We start from the raw sequence: 24,144 nt of genomic DNA, 5'->3' as shown, positions 1-24,144 counted from the left end.
AAAATCCACTCAACTGTTAAATAATAATAAAAGAGGCACATTTAAGTGACATCACCAAGTCACGGCACTTTTCTATTCTCTTATGCAGTTGTCTTATTTATTTTTCCTTTACAAATTTGGTATTATAATTTTTTTTAAACATTTTTTTAAATTTCTATTGCACTGTCTTTATATTTTTTCCTTTAAATGACGTTTTAATTAGATACATTTTCATATTCAGAGATTTCTAGTGCAGAAAAGTTTAAGAAGTTAGAATCAAACAGCTGAATGAACAACAGCATAAGTTTGAAAGGTGTCACAGATTCATACGAGTGTCATAACTTGGATGTGAGGATCCAAAACTATTTGGTTTGAAATGAATTAGATTTGGTCCCAAATGAAGAGAAGTTGTAAATAATATGTTGCTTCTACTACTGTTGACCTCCAGGGGGCAGTAAAGGTTCATTATGTTACAACACGGAGAAATCGCGACCACGCAGTGTCGATCCGTCCTGTCTGCTGTCGAGCAACAAACTTTAAAAGAGCGCATGAACCGAAGTGTCACTGACTTGGAGGCGTCGAGTTTCTGCTGCTCGAGGATTCTCTGCTGAGCCTCCCAGTTGGCCTTCTCGTCCTCGTGCACCCGCCGCTTCTCCTCCAGCTCTTTGTACTGTGCCTCCAGGTTCCTCTTCATCTGCTCGTGGCGTCTCTCCAGCTGGGTGTCGAAAACGTCAGCTCAACGTTAACACTCTCAAACGCAGACGTCAGGAAACTCAAACGAACGCAGACTTAACGTTGGGAAAAGAAAGCTGGAGGGATTTGTAACGCGGTGATTGATTAACGCGCCCGACAAGATGTGTGGTCGCTCACGAATTCATTTTTAAAAAGAAAACCGAGAGCTTCCAACCACATCTCACCGCCTTCATCAGCAGACTGAGTTTCTAGTTATCAAAGATCTTTTCTGTGGTTGTTTTCCAACTGAAACTCCTCCCACTGATGAAGACGGAGATTTTTTTTTTTTTAAGCTCTAGAAAAAAACGGGGGGGAAAAAAAAAAAACGAACTAAAAAAGTCATCCGAGTCCGTGTTTGCTTTTAAAAGTCAGTAGAAATCCTGGAACTCACCTCAGCCTCCGAATCCTTCAGTTTCTGCTTCTTCTCTTTCACCTTCATCTCAAACACCTGCTCCATTTCTGCCTCCATCTTCTTCATCTTCATCACGTGCTCCCTGCGCTCCTCCTCCATCTGAGCCAGAGGACTCCTATGGGACGGAGGAGGCGAGGGTCGAGGGTTAGAGGCTCATGTTCAGTTAGCCAGTGTCGCTAAATAGGAAACTTATTGAGGAAGTAGGGATGCACCGATTCGGATCCGGGGGGGACGATACTTTACTTTTTTTTTTTTAATCTATCATATTTTGATTGTATGCGTATTTTGTAAAAAAAAAAAAAAAGAAGTGTGCTGCTGTGACGACTGAACTTCCCCACGGGGGGATTAATAAAGTCTTATCTAAAGTTTCCCAGAGAAATACATATTGCTTTTAAAATCGCTCGGCTTCCTGATTTGAGCTCTCACGCGGGACTTTAACTTCTCCTTCTGTAAACCGTCTCTCTCAGGAAACCTGCTGCACTTATTAAACAGTCCTGTGACAGTTTACGTTACGTTTAACTCTCAAGAAAACCTCTGACGACAAAGCTGGCGTCCAGCGGCTCCACGCCTTCACAGTTCGGACGGTTTGAGTTTAATGGCGGAGGCCTTACTTGGTGAGCTGTCCCTTGGTCTTGGTGGTGTCGACTCCGTTGCAGGTGACGGCGGCGAGTTTCTTACTGCGGTAATTCTCGTAGTGGACGTTGTTGGTGACGTCCTTCAGATCCTGCATGTGGGTCCTAAGAGAAGAGAAACAAGTCGGGTACGGTGAGAAAGAGGAGGCTCGTTCATAACGAGGAAACAAGTTAAAAGCTTCGAATGGAATTTAAACCCTACAAGCCGCTCACTGTTTTCTGCCTGATCTTCCAAACACCACACAAACATCCCAGAAACAAACATTTAAATAGGAGGAGAAACTTCGAGACGAGCTCGGAGCTCGGACAACTTCAACTATGTTCTGCTGGCTGGAAGAAACATTTCAAAAGGGAGTTTATTTTTCTTCATTAAAAAAAAAAAAAAAAAGAAGAACAATTGTCTTTTTATTTAAACCAACTAAATAATGAAAAAAAAAATATATATTTTCCTGGTTTTCACATTTCTTGTTCACAACATTTTTAAGTGCTAATGTCACACGTAAACAAACTGCAGATGCCGACATTAGCAGCATCAGCTAATAAGCGTCCGAGACGGTCTGATGTACCGACTGTAAACTAACGAGGCCAACAGTAGAACGTAATCTGCCTCTAGTGGCCACCCTGCGTTAAATTTGACTTCTTTTTTTTTTCCCATCAAATTGAATTCATGAAGTTATGTTTCTGAAGTTAAACGTCCAACGCCGGCTGGGAAATAACAAAACATAAACGGTCTCACCTGATCAGCATGTTGCGCAGCACGGTGAAGTCGCAGTGTTCCCCGTTCTCCACTGAAACACACAGGAAGAGAAAGGAACACGCACAGAAATTACTGCACGAGAAAACGTCTCATAGTAATAATCATACTTATAATGACTTTGTCTGAAGGGAAACTGAGCTAGAAAATGAACTGCAGGCGGAAACATCTACATAAACTGTCTTACAGGCGCTAAATAACTGCAATGAACTCTGGGTAAGTAGCTGCAGGCTCTATAGGCTCAGATACGAGAGGCAGGTCAACACAACTGTAGTGTGTTATTTAGATTAAAGCATAAACAGTGTAGTGAGAAAATTAAACAAGATATTAAAAAAAAAAAGTATTATAAATGAAATAAAATATAAATATGAATACAAACGAAGAGATATGACAGCATGAAGAGTTCATTCATTCATCGGTTATATAAAGGGGGGGGGGTACACTTGGAGCGAGGTGTGCAGTCGGTGTTTAAAGTGAGAGAAGAGGTGTAGCAGGAGATCAGCTGTAGTAGCACATGAACAGAAAACAGGAGGGCAGAGAGACATCAGGCCATGATCACATAGGATGGCTTTTATTATAAGTTTTAAGCTTCAGAAAAACATGCAGCAGCGGATTTTTTTAATTTTAAACTCGACTTGAGCAATTCAGGAAAAAAAAACTATTTCCTTTCCCCACACGCTACTCAAGGCCATTTTATTTATTTATTTATTTATTTATTTTTTTTTAAATCAGCAACACTGCTGGTCAAGCACGAGTCTGGTTTTATTATGAATAGTGGAAAATGTAGTGACAGTACAGGCCTACTTTATTTGAATGATAGACTTAATGTGCCTGATACTTTATCATCCAGACCCACAGACACAGTTTGAACTGTATACCGAACACTCCTCAAACCCCCCCCAAAGAAATGTAAAAACAGAAATGTTCACCAGGTAAGAAGACCTGGTCGGTAGCCAAGAGCAAAAGCTCCAGTACATCACGTATGTTTAAAGGTGCGCTGGGAGAGATCGGTGCTTTTTAAAGCAGCATTCATTGATTTTTTTATTTTTTTTGGCCACTCCTGATCAGCAAAAACAAGCTGAAGGTATATCATTGACATATTATCATGTTATGAACTTGTTTTAAGAGTTAACACATAACTCGTGGTTTGGGGTGTGCACAGCAGTTTTGGAATTACAGCGAGGTTTTGGTATCTTATCTAAATATTAATTGCGACCGTAACAGCAGGAAAACTGTCAAAAAAAAACCCAAAACCCTCATACAAGATTCATAAAACTCAGTCCGCAGCTTTAAAGGCAAACCATGCTTTGCATAAAAATGTTTGTTCTGGGAAGCGAGTGTGTCGACATAAATAAGACATTTATGTCACATTTTGACAGTATTTTATCACATAAAATACCGAAGCGAGAAGCCTCATCCTGAACCAAAAGGACACGTACCGAACGGTTCAGGATGAATACAGGTAAATACGTTCAAGAAGGTGAAGGTGCCGTCACACCCGTGGCTATGACATAACTGTTTACGTAGCGGTGTTGAACTCGTGGCGAATTTACAGAGCTTCATCTCTGAAAATCGGCCCGCCCGCTGCCGCCGCTTGAAATGAGGTGAAGTTTTGAAAAGTGAACCGAAACAATTAAGTTACGAGCAAAGAAGCCAAAACAAAGAACCGAAAGATGCTAAAACGCGCCACGCAGAATTCAGCGATAACTCTCAAGTGGGTTCATTTGAGCCACATTCAATGTAAATAAAATACTGACTGATTCCTATCTGATCACAGCCTCTCACTGTCGGACCCACAGACGCCACACGGTTAGAACAACAAAAAAACAAAAACAAAGAGTTCACGGTCAAACAGAACTGCTCTCATTTCAACATGGCACAGTTAGATGATTGTGAGTTTTCAGCTCGACAACAAAAGACATGGTTACGAGGTCAGATGGGATTCTGGAAAAGGACTGCAGATAAGCTGCCGCTCGCTGGAGGAGGATGCAATGCGGTAGAGATCTCCGAGAAACTCCTCTTCATCAAATGCGCCGCTCCTTATCGGGTTAGCCTCCGCCCCAACTCGGCAGTCAATCATCATCAGGGGAGCGAATAAGGAGGACAACCTTACCATTGATGAAACTTAAGAAGTCCAGCCCCTTGGCATCCAAAGCCAGCCATTGACCTCCTGTCTCTTCTAGAGGAGGGAGCTCTGACGGAGGGGAGGGGTACGGTTTTTCAGTTACTGTCTGCGCCCAGCGGAGGGGGGTAGGGGGCTAAATCTGGGTCTGGAGCAGCTGGGTTTTCTTTTTCTTTTTTTTGGGGGGGGGGGGTATACAGCTCAGACTTGGCCCGGAAACGGCCCGTTGCTTGGCCCAGATTCAGCCCAGATTTGGCCCGGATCAACACCATAACCTGCATGACTGGCTAAAGAGCCCAGGGCTTGTAGAGGGAGTGTGGTGGTTGGGAAGGAGGTGTTATATGACCGGCTGGGAGGTGGTGGTGGTGGGGGGGAGCGCAAGTCTCAAGGAGGGAGCAAGTAGAGGAGCTAAGTGAGGTCAAGGGTCATAGGAAAAAAACAAAAACAGGCTGTAACTAATAGTATACAGATTTTAATTTATTGATGAGTGGCAGAAAATACCTGATGCATCCTCTCGATTTTTTTCTTTCATTCTTGCTCTTATTTATTTGTTATTTTTTTCCCCTTTGTCAATCAGAATACAACTGAATATTCTCTCGGTACATCAGGTGTTTTGAGCTTCACCTACTAGCAGTGGTTTTTTTTAGTTGTTTTTTTTTAGGCCATGATGATGAACTGCATCGGTTTGAATGAAACTAGCGCCCACGACCCGTCATCTGAAACATGCAATAAGTGTACGCGTGTCTGCGGGATGTTTTGCAAACATGTTAAAAAAAGTCTTAAAATGATCAAGTATGAGTGAGAGCTCATGAAACCAAGCCGCGCGTTACCTTAAATGACTTAAATGAGCCGCTACATGCCCGTTTGGGGGGAAAGCCCGCTAGCTGACCGATTAACTGCTCGCGAAGCCAGAAGCGATGCGTTAGGATGGTGGATCCCAGTCCTTGGTCCGGTGATACCGGCAGTCCTCCGCCCGCAACCGGTCAGCTCAGCTCACGATGGAAAAGGAGCCGAGCCGCGTCGGGTGAGGCCGGGCTGACAGCAGAGGGCGCCGCTGCGCTCGATACCACGGGATCAAAGAAGGGAACCGCAGCGTTAAGAGTGCAGCTTCAGCACCAAACAGCCTCTAGATTTCTCCATGACTATTCACAGCCTCAGACCTGGGACTAAGCTTTAGACCTCCGGGTGGATTTGGAGGAAATTTTGACAGTAAATATCATCAAATGCACCTTTCAAGGTTATAACCTCGGTCTCAGTTTTGTCATTTGGGCAATCGTTCTTATGGTTATTAAAAGTCTACTACTGAGACCTGGGAACACAGTATCAATATTTTGTTTTGTTTTTTGTATATACTGATGGAGCAAGAAACACAAGCAGCCGAGACGATCGTGAGTTTAACTGGTTCTCAAACTTTTTGTCTTCAGTAGCTTAGAAACATTTGGATTCAGATAAAAAGGGAAAAAAACCAATAATATACCGTTTCATTTTAGTTCCGGTCTGGTTCATATTCATATTTTTTTTTTTTTTCACAAACCAAACTAGTCTGCAGTGATGTCATTTGATCACTCAAGTTTTTAAAAAATTTTTTTTTAAGGATTTTAAACAACACAACAGTTCGCAGTTTAAACTACTTTTGCCACACTTGATTAATCAGGGTAAAAAAAATATCTGCATTTGTAACCATGGTTACTTATTAAATGACGGCTCAATTATAAGATCGCTTCTTACAATTCAGCCCAGATACAGCAGGTGGATTTACTCAGAAGCTTAGCTGTTGAATTAAGGTCCTGCGATTGGTCCGTTCAGTCTCAGACGACAAACAAACGGCAGCAGAGTCGGCTTGCAGCTGGACCCGTGACCAGAATAAGAAAAAAAAACAATCTCAGTCGGTCGGCTTTCCCACCGAACAAACTGAACCGATTGGGCACCGGGACCAGAGTTCAACTGAACGGAACCAAAGAGCAGTAGAAAAACATTTAAACAATTATTGCTCACTTTTAGTTGAACTCCAAACGGCTGGGTTAACCCGAGGACACCGTGTCCGTTTGAGCCTCTCACTGCTTGTGTTTCTTGCCTGGTAATGTCACCCTGTTCCCAGATCCCGGCACAATATCGTCGTAACTGATACTAACGATCGTCAAAAATACCAAAAATAAGACAAGTCGTAACGAATCCAAATTCCAATACACATCCTGTGAGGTTTGGAAAGATTGTCATATGACTTTTAAATGAAGTGATCAGATCCAAGACAGCAGATGTAATCATTCACGTGACCCCCTGGTACATCGTTGGCCCTCCTGCCGCAGGCTAACACCGAGCAAACACAGGTGCAGGTAGGTTTCGTGTAGCCGGGTTTGTTTACACCTTTATTTTCTGTTCTGCATGTGTTGTGTTTACGTTGAGTTGCATTGTTTCTTAGTGCCTTTTATGTTTTGAGTGAGTTTTACAGTTTTGTTAGAGGTTAAGATTTAAGCCTGTTGTATTGAGAGTAAAATAAAAAATAATAAAAAAAGAACTCTTATAACTCCATATCCTCTAATATTTGGTGTATTTTAACATTGACACGAGATTTTTGATCCTTTAAATTTGTGATCAAGAGATCAGAGTGAGATAGTTTACCTGCAATGTAAATAGTACTGGTTACTGAATTCCTGTTTAAAAATACCGAGATACAAACAGTGAACAACACAAGAGAACAGAACAGTTTCTAATGTTCATTGATTTGTGTGTTAAAATAAATTCGGGCCATTGGGACACTCTGATACCAAAATGGTGTAAAATCCCCTGTGATGTGTGTCAAGTATTCTCCTATTTAAGAATAAACCCCACAACATGAGCCACACTGAGTTACTTATATTTCATCTGAAAAAGACAACTATCTAAATGATCTAGCAGGGACACATGAATGATTTCGGCGTCTGAGTTCTTTTTATATTTCAAAATAATTGTCCACATTCCTCTTTGTTTCCCTCCAAAATAAAGTTGTATTTCAGTGTTAAGAGTTTGAGTCTGTAGCCCAAGTCTGAGTAGAGCATTGGTTTGACCATCAGCCTAATGATGAGACAGCACAGCAACAGAAAAAGTGGAGGGAAAGGAGGGATGGAGATACTGACAGGAGCAGGTGGGAGGGGGGGGGGGCATCCTTCGAGGTGGGAGGAGTGGGAAGGAGAAAATGAGGTTGAAATTAAGTGAAAGATGGTTTTGTTTACCAAAAATGCCCTCTGTCAGTCATGGAAAAGAATAGACAAAAGAAAAGAAAAGAAAAGAAAAAAAAAAGAAAAATAAGAAAAGAAAAGAAAAAAGAGAGAAAAGGAAGAATGAAATAGTGAAAGACTGATAAACGGTCAACCACAGAGCAACAAAGGTATATCACTTTATATAGAGATGCATACAGGGTATCACCTTCCAGACGACTTGAAACAACAAAATCAAAGTGCAGAGAGCGAACACACCAAAGAGAGCAGCAACACTTCACCGTCGCTAACGGTGACGAGGTGATAGGACACTAGTGTCTATCCTCCTTTTCCAGAATCCCTATCAGGGTCAAGAACAACACTACCGAGATGGGAGAGTGTGTGTGTGTGTGTGTGTGTGTGTGTGTGTGTGTGTGTGTGTGTGTGTGTGTGTGTGTGTGTGTGTGTGTGTGTGTGTGTGTGTGTGTGTGTGTGTGTGTGTGTGTCGAAGGGAAGGAGGGTGGGTGTATGAGGTACCAATGTCGTGACTGCCAGATAATGTCATACTTGTCAAAATGTAACAGGCTTCCCTCGTGTTCCCCGCATACGGACGCAAAGCAGCTGGTGTCTCCTGAATCTGTGCTTCTGGCGGTGTGTTGTGTCGAGCGCCTAGTTAACGTGCTCTGCTCTGATTGGACAGCTCTTTGTAGTCCAATCGGCCGTCACCGTCGAGCTCAGCGGTGGCCGCAGGTCTCCTTCACAGCGAATGGCAGCCGTCGCCGTCGGCGTCTTGAATCTGTGCATGTGAAGCTCCAACAATGAGCCACAACGGCCCCAGTTTCAGGCCCATCTCAGAGCTTAGTTGGAACTTGTTTCCTGTCATCTCTCCCAATATTATAATATGACAACACCAAACAATGAAAACCACACACAAAAAAAAAATTCCTTAAAAAAAGTCCCTGCATCAAAAGTCCCCAGAACTTTTGTTTTTGTTCAAAGGACAAAGTTGGGAACTTTACAAGGAAGTTTCCTTCTGGTGTTTTTTTTTAAATTTATTTTTATCTTGGTTTCCACTGTAGTCTAAAGCGCTGTGTCACCAAACTAGTCAGCTGATGTCTCATATAAAGATGGCTGTTTTACTGTCATTTTTAGGTGAAATAAAACAAAATGGTGCCAGTCTTAACCGAAATTTAAACTCGTTTTTCTCATCGTGGATCTCAAATTCTTGCTGGATGTCTTCAAGTCGACATAAATGCTGAACAAGACTTGGACTTTGTTGTCAGTCTGTCAGAGAGCGTCTTCAGTAGCTCCGTGTCGTTGGCAGATTTTAAAAACTGCGGTTGTAAAACTACTTTTTGTAGGGGAAAACAACCTTCCTCGAACTTCCTGCAGATCATAAAGTCCTCCGTTGGAAACACAGGGAGAAGAATTAAGGTTCTTCATCCTCGGGGGAAGTTCATGCAGTGTGAATATTAAAAGCCTGCTAAATTGTGTTTATTGGAGCGAAAGCTGTGGTCCATGAAGTAGTATCGAGTTGCCCAGGAGCCGCGCAGTGGTTGATTGATCGAAGGCATTTATGCCGTGGTGAATGATGAGCGGTCATCGACTGTATCTCGTTGACAGACCGAGTAAGAAAATGAATACATTCATGTGGATTCGTGAGGACTTCCAGGCAGGAAAGTAACACAAAAATCACCACCTGAAGAACCGGCATCTAAAAAAGTCAGCAGAGTGGAAATTCACGGACCCAAAATGCAGCAGTAAATCATCGAGGCTCTCAGAAAAGCAGCTTCACAAGCGATCGTAACATTAAGTTGGATTTGATCATTTAATCATTTCCCGTAGCAGCGTTTCCCCGTTTACATTTTGACAAGTGGTCGTATTAGCTGGTAGTTAACACACCGAGTGGATACGGGGGGGTGGGGGGGAGTTTGTTGGGGAGAACATGCACCGCGTCCCACACGCTCAGGAACGTCATGCTTCATCCACTCCCGACAGAGGAAGATACTGGGACCGATGGACAAAATCTCAAACACTTCTCAAGCGCTTCAGCCGCTCCCTCCCGTCGCTCCCCGCGTGACCGAGGTGCAACGAGATACAGCGCGCAGTGTCGAGTCCACACAGAAGATAATAAGATAACAAGAAGATAATTAAAAACTTAAAAAAAAAAAAACTGCTTCATTCGTGAGCCTCGTTTCTAGTGTTTTTTTTTTGTTTTTTTTTCTAGGCTCTGCGGTTTGGACACAAAATGGAAACCTCCACCGATCAGCGGACCCGAGTGGACCTACCTTCTGCCACGCCCCACGGGTACTGGCGACCTCTGACCTTCTTGCCACTGACTTCGATCACAACGTTGCTGCCAACCACGGCCAGCGGCATCTTCTCCTGGAACAAACACAACTTTGCTTGAAAAACGTCTGCGTTTAGCTCAGTCCAGGTGAAGCGCTGCTGTTTTGTTAAAAAAAAAAAAAAACATGTCTTGAAACACATAATCAATCAGTACAGAAGAGGAGGATACATTTCTAAAATAAAATGAAGTCCGAGTTAAAACAGATCTCATTGCACGGAGGTGTAGTCGTTGTTTTCCACTGAAGAAATATTCAGGACGCCGGCGGCTTGTGACCGAGTGACGTCGCCGTTAAACATCTGTGTGCGACTGTGATTTATCGTGACTGGGAGCGTCTGCCACTCACGTCAGGCTACTTCAGCCTCGTTCAAATGGACTCCGAAGCATTAACAACTGGACGAGACCCCGACGTTGGACACGAAGACGAGCCAGAAGGAGTCCGAGAAGCTCTTGCCTAGTCCGTTTTTCCAAAATCTAAATCTCCTGAATACCAGAGATTGTCTACTGCAATCAGGTTATACAAGCACTAAATCTGCTCTTTCTACAGGTCTAAAATTTAGACTGACAATACCGGAGGGAAGCGGGCTTGATGGAAGCATAGCGGTGTTTATTTTAACTAAATTTCTAACCTGAAAATGTGTCTTTAAAACTGATCCTTGATTGTGCTGAGCTCCTTTTGGCATTCATGGCCACCTAATCACAGTTTCAACTAAGTCATCTGTACAAATCTTTGGGTTGTGATATTGATGTTTCTAGACATGATTATTAGACTTTTTTTTTTTTTACATCACAATGTGTGTCTTTCGAGCGTTAACTCAACTGAAAAGTGAAAACCAGAAATGTATTCAAATTTCCATCATGTTTTCTGCTTTTTTTTTGTCTTCTCACTGCTTTCTCCTCCGCAATGCTTTTAATGGCACCCGAGTGGCACAATCACCTTCATGAACCAACACCTAATATTCATATAACAGGAGAGGATAGAAAGTGGCATTAATTTGCCTTTTCTTTTGCAGACTTTTATCGAAATTTTTCTTTTGCAGACTTTTATCGAAATTTAGCACAAAATTTGCACTATAACTGGACAGAAACTGAGCTGCTGATGACATCATCATCATCACCACGATGGAGAAAAACACCGATACCACGTGTGTCAGAGTTACGTGGACGACAATCGCGAGTGAAAGTTCTTCGGTGAGCGAAGCTGACGGTCGGTTACGCAATCGGCCGGTCGGCCACGGGGAAGTGGGACGGACTCAGCTGCGGGGTTTGGAGACTGACCAAAGGACAGTCTGACCTTTGGCTGAGCGGGTCTCTCCGTTTATCAGCCCTCCTGCCGAGATCCATCAGCTCTGACGTAGTAATAACAGACACTGGGCGGTCCGGTACCTTGATCTTTCGGATGAGCTTGTTGTCCTCGTCGTCCTCCGTGTCCGGGAATTCGTAGATTTTGATTTTGTGCTCCTGTATCTCTTTCATTATCTGAGGACGGGACAAAGTAATCAGATCTGCACATTAATACACGTCACATATTAGCTTGGCTTTTCCAGCGAGTGATTTAGAGTCCTCGTACATTTAAAGCAGCGGTTTGACATCTAAATTATGCTCATTTGCATTTTTTCTGCAGGTCAAATCGATACCACTTTTCATGTCTATGCATGAAGTACAGAGTTAAAGCCAGGCGGTCATTAGCTTAATTTAGCACAAATTATGAAAATGGATCGCTAACCTGAAAAATCTCACTTTTGAATACATATCTCTTTGTTTAATCTGTACAAAGAGAAGCTGTGATGGAGTGAACAAACTACAGTTTATCCGTCCTTCCAGATTCTCTCCTCGTTTCCTGCCAACCTGCCTCTGATATAAGCCCTCTATAAAGTCCAGACAAACAGCTGTTGCTTGCAGACTTGTAGATGTATGAATTTTAGAAAGAGCCAGGCTCGCTGTTTTTATTTCCTTCTAGCATTCATGCTAAGCTAGGCTAACTGCATCATAGTTCAAGATCCATACTTTACAAAAAAAAAAAAAAAAAAAAAAAAACACCAGAGTGGTCTCAATCTTCTCCTCAAACTCAGAATGAAAGCTGCGAAACATATTTCTCAAAATATATTTAATGCTCGTAGAAAGTAAAATAAGCTGCCGGACACGTTTCATCTGCGTCCCTTCGTCAGAGCCCGTCTCCACTAATGCGACACCCACCTGTTTTTTAAAATGCTGGCACTCCTCCGGGGTCAAAGTGTCGGCTTTTGCGATAAGAGGGATGACGTTGACTTTGTCGTGGAGTCTCTTCATGAACTCGATGTCCAGTGGCTTCAGACTGAAGAGGAGACAGAGAGAGAAACGTGTAAGAACAACACAGGACTGCAATTTAGCAAAATCCCATTCATTTTTCCAAACAGGTGAGAAACACCCGGCCGCTGGCCGCGAGGATTCCCAACACACACACACACCGAGACGTCTGAATGTGTTTGTCTGTGTGTGATGAGCTGTGCTGGCCGTACTTCGTCCTCTCCTGTACAGTCTTGTCAGAAGGGTGAGGGGCTAAAAGAAGAGCCAAGCCGCCGTGACGGTGTTGCGCTGCCATCTACACGCGCCGACGTGTGCGCGAACACAAGGACATCACGTCATGCTGGTCAGCGGCCGGCTCGAGTGAAGAAGATGTTGACTCACGAAGGACGAATCTGGGCGTCTTTTCACATTGAACGCAGCTCAGTGGGTCACCAGCAGAGGGCCACACAGAACCACGCAGCACGCGTAGCCCGCAGCGAAGGCACAATGAAGCCGGCTCGAGTGTGACTGAGCGTCTTATTAAAGATCGGGGACCCACAGGGTCTCCGTCTCTGAATGTCAAGCGGGACTCGGGTTCAGTCGAGTGTCCGGAGACGGTGAACTCCCGCTCGTGGGCTGAGTGCATGTGTGGGAAGTGTGCTGCATAATTATGTAAAGATGGAACTGCATATGAACTGAACACACAGTCGTGCCTATGTGAACGCACCGGTTTGTGTGTTTTTGTGCACGTGAATGATGCACGCTGCGTGTGCGGCTCTGAATTATTTTCTTTTTAAAGTGGGTTTTGATTTAGTCGTCCCAGGAATGCAGAAACACAAAGAGGGCACCGAAACAGCTGTTCGGCGCTTCACTACTTCACAGAAGGACACGGAGACAAGAGTACGAACAACACGGCAAGAAGGAGGTCAGGTTTGTGTACGGGAGGAGCGCCGGACTGCAGGCAGCCCCAGATAAAAAAAAAAACTGGAGTCGGAGTTTGAGGACTGGGAGACAGATAACTGACTGTTCAGGGACTTTGGTGATCTGAAAAATCATAAAATCGCTTCCACGCGCGCTGACAGCGATTTATTGGAACCGGCGCCGAGCAGCACTTTGTTCAGAGAACGCTGGACTCGCCGTCGGGACTTTGCTTTTTCTCGTCCCTTTGGCGTCCCGTGGGAATCGAACATCACAGAGGCTCGGCCTGGAAACACAAGCAGGCGGTTTACTTCTAACACAGGATTTATAGGATGTTAATATTTTACGGGCACATGTTGGTGACTTGTGGGGTGCAGCAGTGTGAAAACTGCGAGAGTTAAAAGTGGTAAAATAGATATATTCTCGTAAATTCCTGTGGAGTCGCAGTAAAAGGTACAATTACCTGAAATATTTACAGATATAAGCAAACAATTGCCTATAAACTCACATGAACAATCCTAGATTATAAACAGAGAGGTGCATGCCAGAGCCATCAATTCATCATGGACAGGTCGCCCGTCCATCGCAGAAACACATTCACACCTACAGCCAACTTAAAATCTCCAATTACCACCAATAAAATGTTCTGACTATAACTTCTGTTCCCCAAAGAGGGTACAAACAAGAGGTGACATCCCATACTCTTGTTGTACTGAGTGAATCGACTGAAAGGGAACCACTGCACCTCAGAGCCGCTCATCTATTATTATTTATTATAAAAGAGAGCAGAATCTATTCTCCATTTTCTGAACGTGCTGCATCTGACTGCCGAAACTGTGCAATTTTATGAACTGTACGTCATGGTCCGCTCGTTTTGCAGCAAAATTCTGTTCAGTGATCGAATGGAAATGTAATCATGTGGAGGTCAAACCCGTATCATTTATGCAAAACATCCAAAACTGCATAAACTGACTGCTGTTCAAATAAACGTGACGACTGCGGCGGCACAAAAAAAAAAAAAAAAAAGAACGTCTAAACTTCCAGCTCAAAGAAAATGATCCCAGTTTAAACCACGAAGCGCTGTGAATTAGCCGATATGAAGATTTCGTCATCTGTATTTTCAAAGAAAAAAACTCTTCCTTCGAGTTGTTTGGCAAATAAGGACAAAAAAAAAAAACATCCGAGAAACCTACATCCAAAGTCCCTTTGAGCGAACATCGTAATGCTAACGATGTTACCGTGCTAATGTGTAGCTGGTTTAATGTCAGTGAGCTGATTGGCGCGTCATGAAGAGAAAGCTCGACCTGCTAAATAAAAATGTCAGGGTACATCAAAGTTATTACAGATCATCCTGAGGGGAATATCTACACCACATTTCATGTTAATAGCCTCCAAAAGCAGTTGAGGCATTTTAGTCCGGAGCGACGTGCGGACCGAGAGACCGGCTGACTGAGCAGCGCTGCTGTTTGTAGTTACTACATTTTACATGTACGTGTTAGTGCTCCTGTTCTCGTGCTGATGCTTTTAAAATATCGCAGATTAAAGCCACTTTAAACACCTTGCGGCGACTCATCTCTGCAGGTTCATCAACAATCCGGGGATAATGAAGATCCACCCACTAAGCCTGAGTGGATGGATGGATGGTGGGTGTGTGAAACTGCAGCCACACATACGCATCATCCGAGTCAGTGCAAGACGACTGAAGACAGAGCGTGTTTGTCTGACATGAAAGGTCTGCCTCTGTGAGCTGCTCCGAGCCTCCGCTCTGATTGGCCGATTCGGTGATGGAGAGCAAAAACTCTACTGAGCATGAGCAGAACTGGGTTATATAACCTTTGTGGGTCACAAACACTGTCTGGCAGCCTCCTTGTGTATTTTACACGCACACGCACGCACACACACACACTCACACTCACACACTCACACTCACACACACACACACACACACACACACACACACACACACACACACACACACACACACACTCACACTCACACTCACACTCACACTCACACACACCCTTCTATCCAGTTATATCCAGGCAGTATTAGTGCCTCATTTTATCGTTACATCCAGCTCGTTTTATTGCACCTCCGTCTCCTCTCGTGCAGCACGTACCCGTGTCCGGAGGGCGCGATGAAGTATAGGCAGCAGTGCACTCTGTTGTCTGGCATGGATCTGCGGTTCACTCTCGACTCTGCGTTCAGGAAGTCCTCGCATTTACTGTCGATGTAGTTTATGACCGGCTGCCAACTGGAGGGGGAGGGGAGGGTGGGACGGGGGGTAGAGGAAAGAGAAAAGGTATCAGCGGAGGGCATTGGATAAAATAATAATATTTAATAAAATATAATGTATTCATGTTGTAAGGCAATTCCCTCTGAAATTGGACAACTTTTTTTTCTGTGGGATCTCCGTTTCCATGGCGATACATGGGGTATGACTAAGAACTGGAAAACGATCACTGGCGTCAATAGACTCTTATGTGATGTACACGAAGTTTACTGCTCCAGCAAGTAGGCCGACCCTTAGCAACGACCCTAGCAACAGAGCCGAGATCCAGTCCGTTTTATTGCTTTCTGGAGATGGTTTTCTCAAACTGAATAAATACAGCACATAGAAACACCACACTGCTCAGCTAGCTCAGTCTTGTTCTAAGTAAGTTGTCCACTGAAAAAAATGCATCGATGGACTCGTGTATGTTTAAGATTTTAGCAGCGTGTCATGTGTCAAGCTAGCCGCCGCTAGGATTTAACGTTTGCGACTATCCTCGGTGTTACGGCACGGCTGCTCGGAGTGACAAAAAAAAAGACCAAAATAGGCAATTGGGTCACATTTATCCGGCCTATAGCAAGTAAAAAAAAAAAAAAAAAAAAACAACATTAGACTTCATGTTAGATGAAATTCTATTCTAATTATATGTTGGCATTCAGAAGGTGGAGTGACATTTCTAGTGATGAGGACAGTGTGCTGCTATGCCCATTTAAACACGCTCCAAATGTACAGTTGACCAATCAGATCTCTGGGTCGGCACGACTCCTTCTTCAATGGATAATAAAGAGCATCCGACTGCATCCTCACCAGTTGCTGTTGTCCACTGCGTCTCCGAACCCCGGCGTGTCCACGATGGTGAGCGTCAGCTGGACTCCTCCCTCTTTGATCAACACTTTGGACTGCTCCACCTGAAACGCACACAAACATTCACGCTGTTCAGACCGCCCGGGATCCGAATCTGATAATCTTGTCTGTGGCGGTTTTACACTTTCAGCGTGGACGTGCCCACATACGCCGGCCTACGCGGTTAATTATGCGACACCGTCCTCTCCCACTCAGGGCAGCGATGATGCATCGCCGCCCACGCGGCCTGCTGGGAGACGCAGGGGGGAAAAAACCGATATCTGCCGGCTGTACGCGAAAGGAGTCAGACTGAAGCTCTTTCCTTCCTCTCAGTAGCAGTAGGTCACTGGATAAATACTACTTCCTCTCTGTACAGGGAGTAAGTACAACTGAGCTCATGGTTTTAATAAGTAGGACTACGACTAATTCATTTTTTCACCCCCACTATCAATTAATATACAGAATCTTTTCCCCCCATTTATTTAATTGAACATTTTGTCAATGAAATGTGGAAAAATCTCTGTTAAAATGCGTCATGTTGTTGTCAAATGTCTCGTTTTGTCCATCAGCCAAAAGATAGTCAGTTTTTTGGCATTTTTACATTTCACTTCCTCAAAATGTACAAAAGTCAAAATATTGCAGAAACAGGCGCTGCCGTCTTACACCAGTGACGTCATTTGCAACCAGAGATGCGTGAGGCATGTTGTGGTCACAATTTCACTACAAAGACACAACTTGTGTACAATAGCTGATTGTCTAGCTAGCTTCCAACATATCTGCTTCTTGTCCCCCATAGATTGGTTGTGTTTTAAGCTTTAAATTGACCTTCAAAACACAAACTGAACTCGAAAAACCTGCAAAAATCTCTCTGATTCCTCAGAATATCAGTAAATGCAGTTTAAAGTAATTTAGTAGTTTCAAACAGGTGAAGATAAATCCCACGGTTAATGAACTGACGAACTATTTCTGAATAGAAGTTCACAGGTCTCTCTGCCACTAATTGAGTCAGAGCAGATGTCAATCACAGCTGTCAATCATGAGAACACACCTTCTCATAGTGTCAAATAACTCATCAAAAAAAACAACTGATCACAACAAATGAACAACTATTAACATCATAAGAAGTACCACATATGACAGAAACTATGTTAAGGACAATCTAGTTGAGGTGTTCTTTGATTTTAGTTTGTCCTATCTGCAAACACGGAGGGGGGCGGGGTTTATGACCTATAACATCAACTAGCCTCCAGGGGGTGAGGGAGATATTTTGGCTTCACTTTTGGGGAGCTGTCACTGACAGCTCGTTTTTCATACTTGAAAATCCATTTCTGCACAAGAAAATACATGAAATATTCTCAAAATCTGGGACAAAAATGTAGTCACGGAAGACTACTACTAACCTAACAAGCACGTGTTATTCACATCTATTCAGCATCTTTAACGTGATACGTAAAAGGTAAAACTGGTCCTGTAGACTGCTTTGCCTGTGGTACCACGGTATGTTTTTTTTTTTTTTTTTTTTTTAACAAAGGCACATAGTAAATAAACCAATTGAAGATAATTGAAACAGAAAACGCAGACAAACAAAACCACTGCATCTCGCTCTTTAGTCCCATTCCTTCTCATCCAGTCTCAGATCCATCATTTCCTGAAGCTCGTCTGCTCCCTTCGCTCCGCCGCATAGTTTCACAAGGCCGTCTGGTTATTTTAGGATCACCCCCTTTAACTCAAACTACAGCCCTTTCGCTCTAACACAAACATTCTTCAGCTTCCACAAACCCTTCACATAATCTTGTCTGACTTTACAGCTGAGCATATATATCACGCACCGCCCGCTCGTTCGACATATGAGCTTAATTTGCGCTCCACACTGTCTGTGTGTGTCTGTGTGTGTGTGTGTGTGTGTGTGTGTGTTAAAACGTGTGTTTGAGCTGTAAGTGTTTGTGCATGACATGTCGGCCATGTCAAAACCGAATCCTGCTATTTCCACCGTTTCAGCGAAGAAAAACAGATTGGGAGGAAACCTCAAAAATGCCGTCGGGCTCAAACACCATCATTTAAAAAGAAATGTGATCTGGAGGTGGGAGCGCGAGCGAGCGACAAAACATGGGGAGATTGTTCTGCAATATAAATACTCTGACCCCGTCTCTCCCCTCTCAGCCTCAGACCGCAGCACCCTTTTCCAACACACTTTTACGCACACTAACTGCCACTTGCGGGAGGAGCATGTGCGTGCCCACGTTGCGCTCGCGGGGTTCACACGAGGTGTTGATGTGCAGCTGCGGACCGAAAGGGAGCCCGGAGCGAAAGGTTCTTCATGTTGTTCGGTCTTGTCGAACGGAGTAAACTCGGCGCTGGTGCCGGTGGAGAAAGAGTCATCACATGATCTGCTGCTGTAATTTATAATTTAGGACGTGCCGCATGGGCGCAGAGATACGGCAACAAATTTCACAAACTGGACCGGGGTTTAACCGCACAGTTCTCAGAAGCACAAAATAAGCACTCGTGAAGAGGAGCAGTGGGAACATTGACGCAGAATGAGGAAATTAATTAACTTAATTACAAGTCATGCGGTATTAGAAGGAATGCTGATAACGAACTGCCCCTTGATTGAGTGATTTTCTGTGTCTGAGAGATTAGATGCAATGTTTTTATTCTTTCGTTACTTTGGATTTATTCCCGCAAAACCCTGTTTCCGCTAAAAATAAAAATAAAAGTAAGTTATCGAAACACAAGCAGCTGAACAAGAATTGTCAACTGAGAACTGGAACTAAGCTCAAAGTTCATTTTTGACATTGGGAACCGTAAAATGACAAAATATTCTTTACTCCGCGTTGTTTGTGGATCTTTAAACCTCATGTTCTTCATCAGATTGGTTTAGTATCTAATATAATACGTCATATTGTCATGTGTTGTTAACTATCAATTAGGCATCCAGTGCTCTGGACACGTTTCAATTGATTCCAAAATGAAGTTCAATACTCAGCCCGCGAAGTCCTGACTTAGAGAAGTATTCAAAACATCTCTGGTCATGTTCAAATGAATTTGGCTGACTTGCAGTGAGATGCGTAAGATGATGGAATGACTGCGTCCTGACAGTACACAGGATTGTGTCTGACTCCATTTTAATCTACCGTTTACAAGATAAGGTTTTACTCGGTGCTTTCCGATAACAGATAGCTGCGGCATCCGGTCGCATCTGTTCTTAGCTTGCCAGTTCAAGTTGGTTACAAATGAGTTATGAAAACATATTTTGGTGTTTACCTACAGAAAGGCCTGCTGTGAATGAGAAACTCCATCAAAAAGCATCAAACTGTCAAGAACAAAGAAACCTGACATTAAAAATCTGTTGATCAGAAAAATGTTTGATCAGAGCTCTTGACTTCCATCAAAACTATGCTAATTTAGTCTACTTTTAATTGAGGCAAAGTTTGTGTGCAGCTTCTTTAGACAACATATATGTAAGAACTGTTGGTTCTTTTGTTAGATATTTTGTAGAAAAATATAAAATATTGAAAAAAAACCTTTAGTTTTCAACAAGTATATGCAAGTTATTCCGTGCATCTGCACAATAGTTATCCAAGAAGTTATGAAATTGAACCGAAACTGAAAAGCAATGTTGGTAACGTGGATCAAACAAATCCTTTAAATGAACTCATTCATTTTCTAACAATGTCAAAGTGTAGCTATGAACTCTGCTGAATTTCCTCACTCGCCATCCTACACAGGACTTCTGGCCGGCCGAGAGGCAAACTGAATATCTGGCTTGTAACATGCAGCTGTACGTGGATGTGTGGGCGGAGCTAGTTTGTGTTAATGTGTGAAGATGATGTGTACAGTGACGAGTGGGAGCTGAATCCCGGTGAATTGATAAATGTGTTTTAAGGAGCAGTTTCTGTGATTGGATTAATATATATATATATATATATTTATTTTTTATTAATCAAGTAAAGAGATGCTGCTTTTCTCAGCTCTTGAGCGGCTGGTGAGGATGGGAGGGTGGGTGTTGCATTTCATGGGAACATTCCTTCCCCGCTGCTGAACCTCTCAGAACCCCTCAGGAGGAGGGCTGTGTGTGTGGGTGTGTGTGTGGGTGTGTGTGTGGGTGTGTGTGTGTGGGTGGGTGGGGGTGAGGGGGGGACGCAAGGACTCCCACCCGATCCCCTGTTTTTCTTTGTCTCCCCTCTGTCACCTCTTACTAACCCGTCACTCCCTCAGGCTTCAGATAGACTCTTTAGTTTTTACCCGGCGCCGTCATCTTCCTCCTCCTCCTCCTCACACTCGCCTCTCTGTCCCTCCTCTTTCATTCCGGCTTCACACTCTCCATCTTCTACTTTCTCTGCTCATTTAATTGCTTTCTTGCCTTTTCCCCCACTCCTTCTTCTTCTTCTTCTTCTTCTTCTTCTTCTTCTTCTTCTTCTTCTTCTTCTTCTCCTCCTCCTCCTCTCCTCCTCCTCCTCAGTTTGTCATAACCATAAAAGGATACAAGCAGGCCCTGTGGCCTTGCTTGTTTTCCCTTTCAGTCCCTCCATTCCTCTCTCTCGCTCTCCTTTTCTACGATACTCTTTTTTGTTGTTTTGTTTTTGCTCTTCCTGCCCCCCTTCTTTCCTCTCACTGATGCTTCAGTCTTTTTCCCTCAGTGACAACGAGGACCGGTTCAACTAATGCGACTTCGCAGCTTCATAGAAGAAAGCTTCTGAAATGAACTGGTTTTCGGAACTAATTGGTCACAAAATGACATCTGATCTTCATTCAAGTTCAAAAATATATATATATATATTTTTTTTTGATTGGTCAAAAACAAATCTAAGTAACAAAAATGCCAAATAAAGGTGGTCAGCTGAGGGATGATAGGCTCCCAGTATAATCCATGGTAATAATCAATACACTGGCCAACAGGCAGGTGAACACCCTTGACAGCACCGTGACCCCGATATGAAGACGCCGTAGGACACGTTGGACATCTGACGGAGACAGAGTGGTCAGAGACACCTCGTCTTCGACCTTTTCACCCACCAAACTTGACGCATGACATTTTTGTTACCTGTAATCGCTGCAGGCAAAGTTCAGACGAAGGCGGGGTCTGACGAGCGGTTTGTTTTTATCATGCAGAGATCAGACGTCTCGTGTGTCGGCATGCACGATGTCGAAATGTCGACATCATAAAAGGAATCACTTTTACGGTTGCGGTTCGCGGTCGGACTGACCGGTGAAATGGGAGAGCAGGTTACGGCGAGTTAAGCATTTCCTTAAAAGTAAGAAGCAACACGTGGAAATAGACTCATCAAAAGTGCACAAGACTTTACACTCTTTATGACACAAATGAAAAGTGGACATCAGGACGTACCAACAACTGAGGAGCAGTTTGAAGTCTACGTGTATTTTCTTCTCTTCTGCATACCTGTTATTAACTCCATTCACATCTGTCGTCGCAGTGATAAACATCTGTACACTTCGGCAGCTCTGATGTCTCACTGGGACGTGCAGACACATTCTTTTGACTTTGGTTGTTTCTTTTTTCTTTTTTTTTCCCCTCCCTTGAACTCTTAACCAGCTTTCCCTCAGTGTGGTACGTCAAAATAAAAAACACAGCAGACACTGAAACCAAAAGCTCGACCAGACTTCTCTGCAAGGTTAAGACTTGTGAAAGCACATATAATGCAATTTATTAACTTATTCAAGTGTAAAGCAGGCACTGAGTAGGTAAGTTTTACAAAGTTTAAAAAAATATTTTTTAAGAAACAGTGGATTAACGCTGCTTTTTTTTTAAGCTTTAAAAAGGTGCTTAAAAAAATATTTAACTGCTGTTTTGCAACTCTCACCCATCATATCTTTTTGCTTTTATGGTTTTTGCTGTGGTTGTCATATGCATTTTGTTGTTATTTGTTTCCATTATTTTTATGTAGCAGTATGTAAACTTGGTGTTTTTCTGCAACTGTACATTTTTAACATTATCAAATAAGCCCACTTGTTGTTGTTGTTTTGCCTCTTCCTGCACTGCATAGGATTTTCTTTTTGCATCTTACTAAATCTCGTGTGTTTTTAAATTTGTGCAAAATGAATCAAATCAAACATGTAGTTAGTAAATATGCATCAAGTTAGAAAGACTGTGTTCCAACTGAGAGCAACAAGCCTCAGCCAGTCTAGAAGGTTTGCAATAAAAGGTTCAGAAATTAGTCGGCTTTAATGGCTCCCTTAAATCGGCTCAGGAAACCACCACTTTTTTATAATGACAGCTCTTCGTTATGTGGTTTCTTACACCTGACTGAGGTATTTGTTGCTGTTGCTGGAATTCGGAGAGTGGAAACTTTCAGCATCAACCAAGCAACCTGTGTAGAAAACAGTATTCTGAAAAGAGGCGAAAGGAACTTTTTTGGCGACCTACCCAAACTAAAGACATCACAATGTTTTGACAATGTAAACCTTTGCAGGATGGAGATGGATTTGAATACCAAATAACATCTGCAGGACATCTGCACACCAGAGCCAACTCGGCGCGAGCTTGAAAGTTAACGGTGACGCCCATTTAATTAATCGACCGAGCTAAAAAAAAAAAAAAAAAAAAAAAGTTGAATAATCTCACCTGCACAGTCTTCTTGATGCGCTGGGAGGGGCCTGGGTAGTCCTTGGAGTACAGGTCAGTCAAGAACAGGGAGTTGATGAGCGTCGATTTCCCGAGACCAGACTCACCTGAGGACAAATAGAGGTATGAATATGAATTTTGAATGCTGTAGTAGAAGCGGAGACGCAGCTCGCTTGGACGCACGTTATGCGCGCGCACGCTTATACTCGAGATCAAGCTGGCATTCAAAAAAAAGAAAAAAGGATTGTGCACATTATGTTATACACACAGGGCCTGCGGGGACGAGGCTGCAGCACAGAAAATAAAGTGGATTCATTGTCTGTGAGGGGGGGAAAAGGTCAGGAGCTCATCTGCCAGCAAGAAATGCTTCAAAATAGAAGGGATAAAACATTTCCCCTCCACCTCCAGCTCCAGCTCCCTCACTCTCCCCCTCACCATCACCGTCCAGCCCCTCTTCCGCCGTCCCTCTCACTTCCTTCAAGTATAAATCTTCCCCCTTTTCTGTCCTCACCGTGCCAACTTTCCATTTCCCTGCCTCCACACTGATGTTAGTAGCACAGGAGCTGCACAAACATACAGTTCACATTGACTTGACAACGAGCCCAGCCAATCCAAACATACACAACATCGCATACGCTCTCTCTCTCTCACACACACACACACACACACACACACACACACACACACACACACACACACACACACACACACACACACACACACACACACACACACACACACAGAAGGCAGTGATTAATAGCTGAGCATCTGGCTCGTGTTTTCATGAAAAGGCATCGGAGGAGGGTTTGGTTGGAGGGGTGGAGGGCTGCCTGTCCCAGCAAGACCTCTGACCAACTCCCACTGCACCACTTCAGCCTTTTGAAAATCTGAGGTCACCACAACCCTTTAAGTACTTTGGGACCAAACATCCATCTGGGCCGAGTACACAGAAGCTCGAGGGGTGGAGGGTGGGGGGCTTATGGGCTTATGGTGTGTTTTCTAAACTCAAAAAAAAATAATCTAAGAAATAAAAGGGAAAAACTACAAAGTTACAATACAAATAGTAAAAAGTGTTCGGATCCGTTACGTTTTTTTTAAGTGACACACTAATA

General features: G+C 43.4%; 1 protein-coding gene across 5 annotated transcripts in view; it reads right to left on the bottom strand.

Moving 5' to 3' along the window:
- Positions 1-24,144, bottom strand: part of septin15 (septin 15) — a 47,948-nt gene that overhangs the window by 1,244 nt on the left and 22,560 nt on the right. For 3 of the 5 annotated variants that reach the window (XM_069714273.1, XM_069714274.1, XM_069714277.1), the window contains exons 3-12: positions 23,033-23,139; positions 16,414-16,514; positions 15,454-15,588; positions 12,348-12,465; positions 11,538-11,630; positions 10,093-10,189; positions 2,492-2,543; positions 1,735-1,860; positions 1,103-1,238; positions 549-694 (exon numbers count right to left, since the gene is read on the bottom strand). In XM_069714273.1, the coding sequence (XP_069570374.1) occupies positions 549-694; positions 1,103-1,238; positions 1,735-1,860; positions 2,492-2,543; positions 10,093-10,189; positions 11,538-11,630; positions 12,348-12,465; positions 15,454-15,588; positions 16,414-16,514; positions 23,033-23,139 (1,111 nt within the window). The remainder of the gene's footprint in view (positions 1-548; positions 695-1,102; positions 1,239-1,734; positions 1,861-2,491; positions 2,544-10,092; positions 10,190-11,537; positions 11,631-12,347; positions 12,466-15,453; positions 15,589-16,413; positions 16,515-23,032; positions 23,140-24,144) is intronic. The other 2 variants (XM_069714275.1, XM_069714276.1) reach the window with 2 other exon arrangements.

The sequence above is a fragment of the Brachyistius frenatus genome, unplaced genomic scaffold (genome assembly GCF_029030835.1).
Source record: "Brachyistius frenatus isolate BFR_SWC_R1_liver_20210118 unplaced genomic scaffold, ASM2903083v1 Contig_129, whole genome shotgun sequence".
Lineage (NCBI taxonomy): Eukaryota > Metazoa > Chordata > Actinopteri > Embiotocidae > Brachyistius > Brachyistius frenatus.
This window is presented reverse-complemented; position numbering and strand designations above follow the sequence as displayed.